This window comes from Ictalurus punctatus, chromosome 6, assembly GCF_001660625.3.
Source record: "Ictalurus punctatus breed USDA103 chromosome 6, Coco_2.0, whole genome shotgun sequence".
In the NCBI taxonomy this organism is placed as follows: domain Eukaryota; kingdom Metazoa; phylum Chordata; class Actinopteri; order Siluriformes; family Ictaluridae; genus Ictalurus; species Ictalurus punctatus.
In genome coordinates this window covers 2,701,047-2,708,665 of record NC_030421.2, presented here as the reverse complement: position 1 = coordinate 2,708,665, position 7,619 = coordinate 2,701,047, and the positions used below count along the sequence as shown (strand labels likewise).

Here is a 7,619-nt window from a genome sequence, read left to right as displayed (position 1 = left end):
TGCCAGACTACATGATTTTGTTTGGCCTGTTAACGATGAAACTGTAATAAAACGAAAAGTCCCATTGTTCAAAAACTACAAATAATATTGTTTATACCTGTGTATAACTTGTAAATGGCAGCGTATACTAATAATAACTTATGGAGGTGCATTAATTCTTAAATTTGATGTTATGTGTATCTCGTTAGTAATTGAAACCTGCAGTTGCAGAGCAAGTTTGAGAAGAGTCACTAACCCTCATATATGCATATACAGTATATTGACCCTCCTTCTATCCAGTGTACCTTGACCAGCTTCTGAATGTAGGGTGAACATCAGTCAGAGTGTTCCCACCTACTCACTGTACAAAGTGTAGGCGTTTGTTTGATTGGTGTAAATTGTTGCTCGTCTGACAGCCGTCTCTCACACTGCCTATAAAAGATGGAGGGTTGTGGGTTCTTTGGTACCTCTTCCAGCTTAGCTGTGTCTGCAGTGGAACCAGAGGATCCTCTTAACCATGAGGCTACTGATCCAGACCTTCACGATCTGCCTGGCTCTCTCTCTCTGCCTGGCAGCTCCCTCGTGAGTGCTACTTTCTGTACACTTCAGAGCTTCTTTTACTATTCAACTCATCTATGTGAATTTCTCTTCTTATTTTTGCCAGCCAATTTCTGATTATGCCTGTCATAGTCCCTGAATTAAAAACTGGCAAAAAAAAAACAAAAAAACCACAGAGTTTTCAAATTTAACTCTTATAAATTATGAAAAACACAACAATATTTTTTAACTTCTCCCTTCTTTTCTGATCTTTGGTGCCCAGGCATCATCATGAAGGTGTTAAAGGTGAGTTGATGTCTGAGCAAGTCAGCCACACAGAGAAAGGTTCTGAAACGTTTTTGTTAGAAAGTCTGTTTACATAGATAATCTAATTGTACAAACACAAAAGCAACAAACAGGCATTGCTGTAAAATATGCTACCAAACTGCTTTAAAATATGCAAGAGATTGTTTTATTTATATATAATATTTAATAAGAGACTGTTGTTTGATTCAGGTGAAAAGGTAATTGGGGCTAGTGACCATTCGGATGACCATACTAATGACCACGCCCATTCCGACCACGGTCCCAACCAGAAAAACCACGGCCCTGCCCACCATGACAACGATCATTCTGGCAACCAACACTTTGATCGCTGCCAGGAATTAGTGTTTGATGCTGCTATTGAGAACAAGGAAGGAGTTCAGTACTTCTTTAAAGGTGAGCAAAAAATAATCAAATGTCAGTTCACTCCATTAATATTGGCACCCTTGAAAAATTATCTCTATTGTTTAACCTTTTGATCTTTTGTTCAAAAACTTTGATGCTCTGCTGTCATTGATATCAACCAATTGCAAATAAAGCACAGGTTTATGAAAAAATATCTTCATTAAATATAGGTGTGCAACAATTATTGGCACCCTTTTAGTCAATACCTTGTGCTACCTCTCGTTGCTAAGATAAAAGCACTGATTCTTCTCCCATAATGCCTGATGAGGTTGGAGAATACATGGCGAGGGATCTGAGAGCGTTCCTCCATACAGAATCTCTCCAGATCCTTCACATTTCCAGGTCCACCCAGGTGGACTCTCCTCTTCAGTTCACCCCACAGGTTTTCTATGGGGTTCAGCTCAGGGGACTGGGATGGCCATGGCAGGACCTTGATTTTTAAACCACTTTTGTGTTGATTTTGATGTATATTTTGGATCATTGTCCTACTGGAAGATCCAACCATGGCCCATTTGAATCTTTCTGACAGAGGCAGTCAGGTTTTCATTTAATATCTGTTGATATTTGATAGAGTCCATGATGCCATGTATCCTAACAAAATATCCAGGTCCTCTGGCAGAAAAACAGCCCCAAAACATTAAAGATCCTCCTCCATATTTAACCGTGGGCATGAGGGACTTTTCCATACGGCTACCTCTCTGTGTGCACCAAAACCACCTCTGGTGTTTATTACCACAAAGCTCTATTTTGGTTCCATCTGACCATAGACCCCGATCACATTTGAAGTTCCAGTACTGTCTGCACACTGAAGACGCTCGAGTTTGTTTTTGGATGAGAGTAGAGGCTTTTTTTCTTGAAACCCTTCCAAACAGCTTGTGGTGATGTAGGTGACTTCAGATTGTAGATTGTAATTTGCAATTAACTTCTGCAATTATAACTCCATATATTGTCAAAGGCAATATTTTTTTGCATACTATACATTTAATATGAATGTTGATATTCAAGGTGTTACATATTGGGGCTTATTACTGGGAACTGAGGAAAAAACACTTTTATAATGTATTCTTATTGTTGTTGTTGTTGTTGTTGTTGTTTTTTTGCGGTCAATTGTAAACCAAGAGCAATTTAACTTTTTTGGTCTCTGTAAATTGCTAACCCTTGATCACTGTTACTTCTGTCAGATAATCATGTGTTTAAGGGGTTCCATGGTGACGGTGAGCTTACAAATAAGACCTTCCCTGAGTTGGATGACCATCTCCTGGGACATGTAGACGCAGCAGTCCGCGTGCCATCTGAGGACAGTCCTGACCACCATGAGCACTTTTATTTCTTCCTGGTACATTAAATTGACTCAATTGCATATTAATACAGTCGATAGTTATCTCTTATATGTGCAATCTGTGCCTATGGTTTACTTAGTTTCAATATTTAAGTGTCTTATGTGTCTCTTAATGTAGGATGACAAGGTTTTCAGCTATGAAAATCACAAGCTGGAAGAAGGATTTCCAAAAGCCATCTCTGAGGTATTCCCTGGTATTCCGGACCATTTGGATGCTGCAGTTGAGTGCCACAAGCCTGACTGTCCCAATAACACTGTGGTGTTTTTCAAGGGTATGACATATAACTGCATTATATAACTATTAAAAAAAGCTTGCTAAATGGATTAGCTGGTTAAATGTTACATTTTAAGTGATTTATAATTCATGACCCATTACCTATACTCCTTCTTATACCCCAGGTCATGAAATCTACCACTTTGACCTTGACACAAAGGAGGTCCATGAGAAAGAATTCAAAAGCATGCCCAACTGCTCTGCTGCCTTCCGCTATGCGGGACACTATTATTGTTTCCATGGCCATGATTTCTCCAAGTTCGACCCCAATACTGGGGAAGTTAATGGAAAATATCCAAAGGAGGCCCGTGAATACTTCATGAGTTGTCCCCATTATGGTAAGTGAAAAGCATGAGGCTGAAAGAGTCAGTGTCTAAGCAGAAAACATGATTGTATTTCAGGGTGTTTTTGATGGCATGACTAACTGGTTTATTAGGTGACAAGACTGAGGAAGAACACATCGAGAGAGAGCAGTGCAGCCATGTGCACCTGGATGCCGTTGCTGAGGATGATGATCACGATCTGTTTGCTTTCAGAGGTTAGTGTGTCCAGTACACAGTAATACTTATAACAAGAGTACAAATCTCAAACTATTTTGTTTTAGCCAGGCTTCAACAGAAACACACCCCAGACAACCTTTCACAAATTCTTATCTCATTCTCATGCACTAGGCCACCACTATCTCAGTAAAATCGATGACAAATATCATGCCGGCACTGTTCAGAGTGGCTTTAAAGGTCTGGAAGATGAACATGTCGATGCTGCCTTCGCCCACGAAAATCACATTCACATAATCCAGGTTAGTGCTAAAAAAAAAATCAAACATTTCCAACAAGCTTTCTAACCAACAAGCTTGTAACTGGTGTGAAACAAATAAAAAATGTATGGATAGAAAATTTATTGATAATTACCTTCTGTTATGTTTTGGTTGCTTGCAGGATAAAAAAGTTTATGTCTACAATATATCACACACACCTGGAGTGGCCCACACTCTCCGTGATGGTTACCCTAAGTGTGTGAAGGAAACAGTGGGCCTTGAGGGTCATATAGATGCGGCCTTTATTTGTCCTAAGGAACACATTCTCCATGTCATCCAAGGTAAAAAAAAAAAAAAAAAAAAAAGCAACAGCAATACAAACCTAATATCAAATGATTTTGTAGTTTTTCATGCGTCTGGTAATTTAGACATAACCCTGCTGTCTTTGTGCGCCTTTATGTGATTTGCAGGTGACAAAATATACGATGTGAACTTGGAAGTCGAACCACATACCCACACAGAAGCACGACCTATCCCATTTAAGCATGTGGATACTGCCTTCTGTGGAGCAGATGGTGTGTCAGTAGTGATTGATGACGATTTCTACCACTATGAGAGCCCTGCTACATTCATTACTTCCAGGATCCTGCCTGTGAAGAAGGACGTGGCCAAGGAGCTGCTTGGCTGTGACCATCATGTGTGAGGGACAGAAAGAAGATAACACCACCTCTAAAGGAAGACCACCCACCTTCCATCTTCTGAATAATGCAAAAGTTAAAAACGAAACAGGCTGTAGCCGGTGGTCTCACTTTTTCACTCTGGCCTCAAATGTATATTCCTACCTCTCGTCCTTTGTTTAACTAAGCCTGACTTTGATTCCACAAACTCCAAATGAAGCTAGGTCTTTTTTTTGGCCAATGTGCGGTGTGTTATTTTAAATAGCTGTATCCAAACAACAAGGCTATTATGTCTCTGTCAGCGCTGTCTGTAAAGATTGAGAACCACCTGTGTGCTTTGTGGCTGATGAATAAACTAAAGTAAACATCAGTTAGTGTCCTGTTGTTGTTTTTTTTAATTATGTTTTTTTTTCATTGAATATTTATTCCGTTTAGCATGCCAAAAGGTTTTGACTTCAGGCTGCATTCAGACTGTAATCAGATAGCAACTTAGCTTCAAAAGATGTCAGCAGATGTGTGGCGAAAGTTCTACATAGGAAGAGTAGTGCTTAAAAAATGCATACTGATGAAGCAGAAAGTAGTTTATGAGTGAAGAACAAAGATAATTTCAATACATTAAAAAAAAAGACTGAGTAATTTGAATAAGCTTCATTTGCAAATGGAAAGTATAGAATATAAAGTGTAATAAATGTGTGTAACTACAAAGTTTACGAAGGTTTGGATATGTTAATAAGGTATAATAACTACAAAGTTTACTAAAGTTTGGATATGTTAATAAGGTAGACTAATTAAAAATTTACTAATGTTTGGATATGTTAATAAGGTATAATAACTACAAAGTTTACTAATGTTTGGATATGTAAATAAGGTAGAATAATTAAAAATTTACTAATGTTTGGATATGTTAATAAGGTATAATAACTACAAAGTTTACTAATGTTTAGATATGTTAATAAGGTATAATCTGGTGTGTATAGCCGACAGTTAGAATTATTTGTGGGAAACATTACCTAAATCCATAGTACACTTGTTGGTCAAGTTATATTCTAAGTGTGTATTGAGTTAGATGAATTCTGAGTCCTACTGAACACTAGGCCTAATTGTTTTCTGTGTCAGTCTGTACCTCTCTTCACAGCAAGCATAATATAAAACTATAAAACATTTTCTAACAAGTGGTATTCTAATGTGTACATTAAGAACCTTGTGTTTGTCTAAAGCAACTCTAAAGTTACTCTATGGCAATAAAAAAAAAGCAATTAGACACATATCAGAACTGGGTTTCCAAACAAAGCCCTCTACACTTGCAAATCAGTGTCAAAATAACAGATAAGACTTCCAGGAGGAAGGGTACCAGGCTGAGACTATAGGGTGAATTATGGGACAAAGTAAAAACCCCTGGTCTGGTAAAAATTTTAAAGAAAATAAAACTGACAACACATGCACCACAGATATATGGTATCATATGGATATGAATAATTAGTTAAGGCAATGGAGATTGGGTATCCAATATTTATCCAATATTTATCCAATATTTTGGATATCTGACAGATTGCCCGTTGTGTAAATCACTTAGAACTTCTAGACCTGTATTATATAAAAATATTCCCAGATTGTGTGATCCAGAAAAGGAGACTGGGTACGTTATACGATGATTTACTGAAGGCAGAAAAGTTTCTTGGAAAACTTGGAAAATGATTCATTGTCATAAGGAATTGTGAAAACTCGTGCTTGTCAAGCATAGATTTGACTAATTTTTATTTTTTAATCGTGGAGATGGATTTTTCTGTTTTCAATCCCATACTTAGCCTTTCGTGTGCTCCAGGTCAGAAAACTGTCAACAAAGCTCGTTCATTTAAAATACTAAAAATAATATAAATAATAATAATAGAAATTTGCGCTTTGAAAACTGTTTTCAAAAGTTTGCATTTTCCGGCCCCAAAAACTCCGTTATTGTGTAAACGGCCCCTAAGCCTTTGTTGAGAAACGAATGAGTCAGACGTTCAGAATGCAGAGGAGAGAGACCATTTGGACCTTTCATTTATATCCCATAAATTACTTGATAATAAAGGGGTTCTCTTTTTATGCCTCATGAGCAAAGAGATAAAAAGGAATATTTTTCTGTAGGCCAAAGACTGGGAGGTCTTAGCCCAGATTATAGAATACATACCCAATTCATAGTGTTAGTGATGTGTCGTTTGTGAATGAGTCGGCTCTATGAGTCGTCTCCCATTTTAGTTATTTTTGTGAATGAATACAAGACAGAGTAATAGGATGATCTTTTAGCCACACTTCACGGCCACGCGCACTTCGTGCACGAACTCAATGTTATGTTGACGTATATATGTGCGTGTTACAAATCATGTGTGATAACATTCTCCATGTTTCTCCAACGCTTGTCAACTTAAAAACTTGTGTTCATAATTATGGTAATTAAGTACATAACACTTTAATTCCTTTTAAATAATGTTGGAACAACTTAAAAACTCGTTAATTTTTTGTTAAGCTTAAACATTTGTTTTTAGAGAGTACTGACAGTCTTCACAGCCGTATTAGACCTGTAGTCCAGCAGTGCACTGAGTGTAATTTGTTTGGAGTTTTCGACAGATCAAGCTAAATAAAACGCTCCATACACATGGGTAATAATGTTTGATGTTTTTACATTATTTAAGGTTTTTATGCTAAACATAATCCAAAATTATGTACAATTAAAGGTTTAGTATAATTAGCCTACACTGAACAATTTAAGTGATATATGTGCACACGTACTAATCATAGGTCTAAATATTGATAAAGTGGGCTAAATTATAAAATCCATTAGTCGTACTGAATGAAGAGCCATTTGGGAGCTTATTGCCGAGCTGAGCCAAGTGAAATCAAACCTGAGATTGAATGGACTTATACCTGTATTATGGCTGGCAAACTACAAAAAAGACTTTCACTTATATGTGACTGAGGGAGGGGGAGCCGCTGTGGGGATCCCAGCTCAGGAGTATGGGGGCGCTTGCAGGTCTATAGCTTATTTATCATAAGCATTGGATTTGGTGGCACAAGGATACCAGCATGTTTGCATGCCATGGCTGGAGCTTTTCTCTTAGTGCAGACTACTGGGAAAACTGCTTTCTCACACATCGATCTTACACTCATCACACCAGGTCACTTCTATTTTGAATTATATCCACATGCAACACATGATGGCTCAACAAAGAACAGGATATGAGGTTGTTCTATGTGCCATCCAAAATTTAACTATTAAACCTATTAGTGTGCCTAATACACCAACTGGAGTGTTGTATTGCCTAAATAATTCTGTGAGCCAGTCACCGAGAA

The 7,619-nt window shown here is 37.7% G+C and overlaps 1 protein-coding gene across 1 annotated transcript; it reads left to right on the top strand.

Moving 5' to 3' along the window:
• Window positions 1-450: 450 nt before the first annotated feature.
• On the top strand, window positions 451-4,653 carry hpxa (hemopexin a). Its single transcript, NM_001200248.1, is given in 10 exon segments — window positions 451-561; window positions 800-822; window positions 1,033-1,236; window positions 2,427-2,581; window positions 2,703-2,856; window positions 2,984-3,196; window positions 3,295-3,396; window positions 3,530-3,657; window positions 3,797-3,956; window positions 4,086-4,653. Coding segments are annotated over 10 exon segments (1,437 nt in total). The 5' UTR covers window positions 451-496; the 3' UTR covers window positions 4,319-4,653.
• Window positions 4,654-7,619: the final 2,966 nt, after the last annotated feature.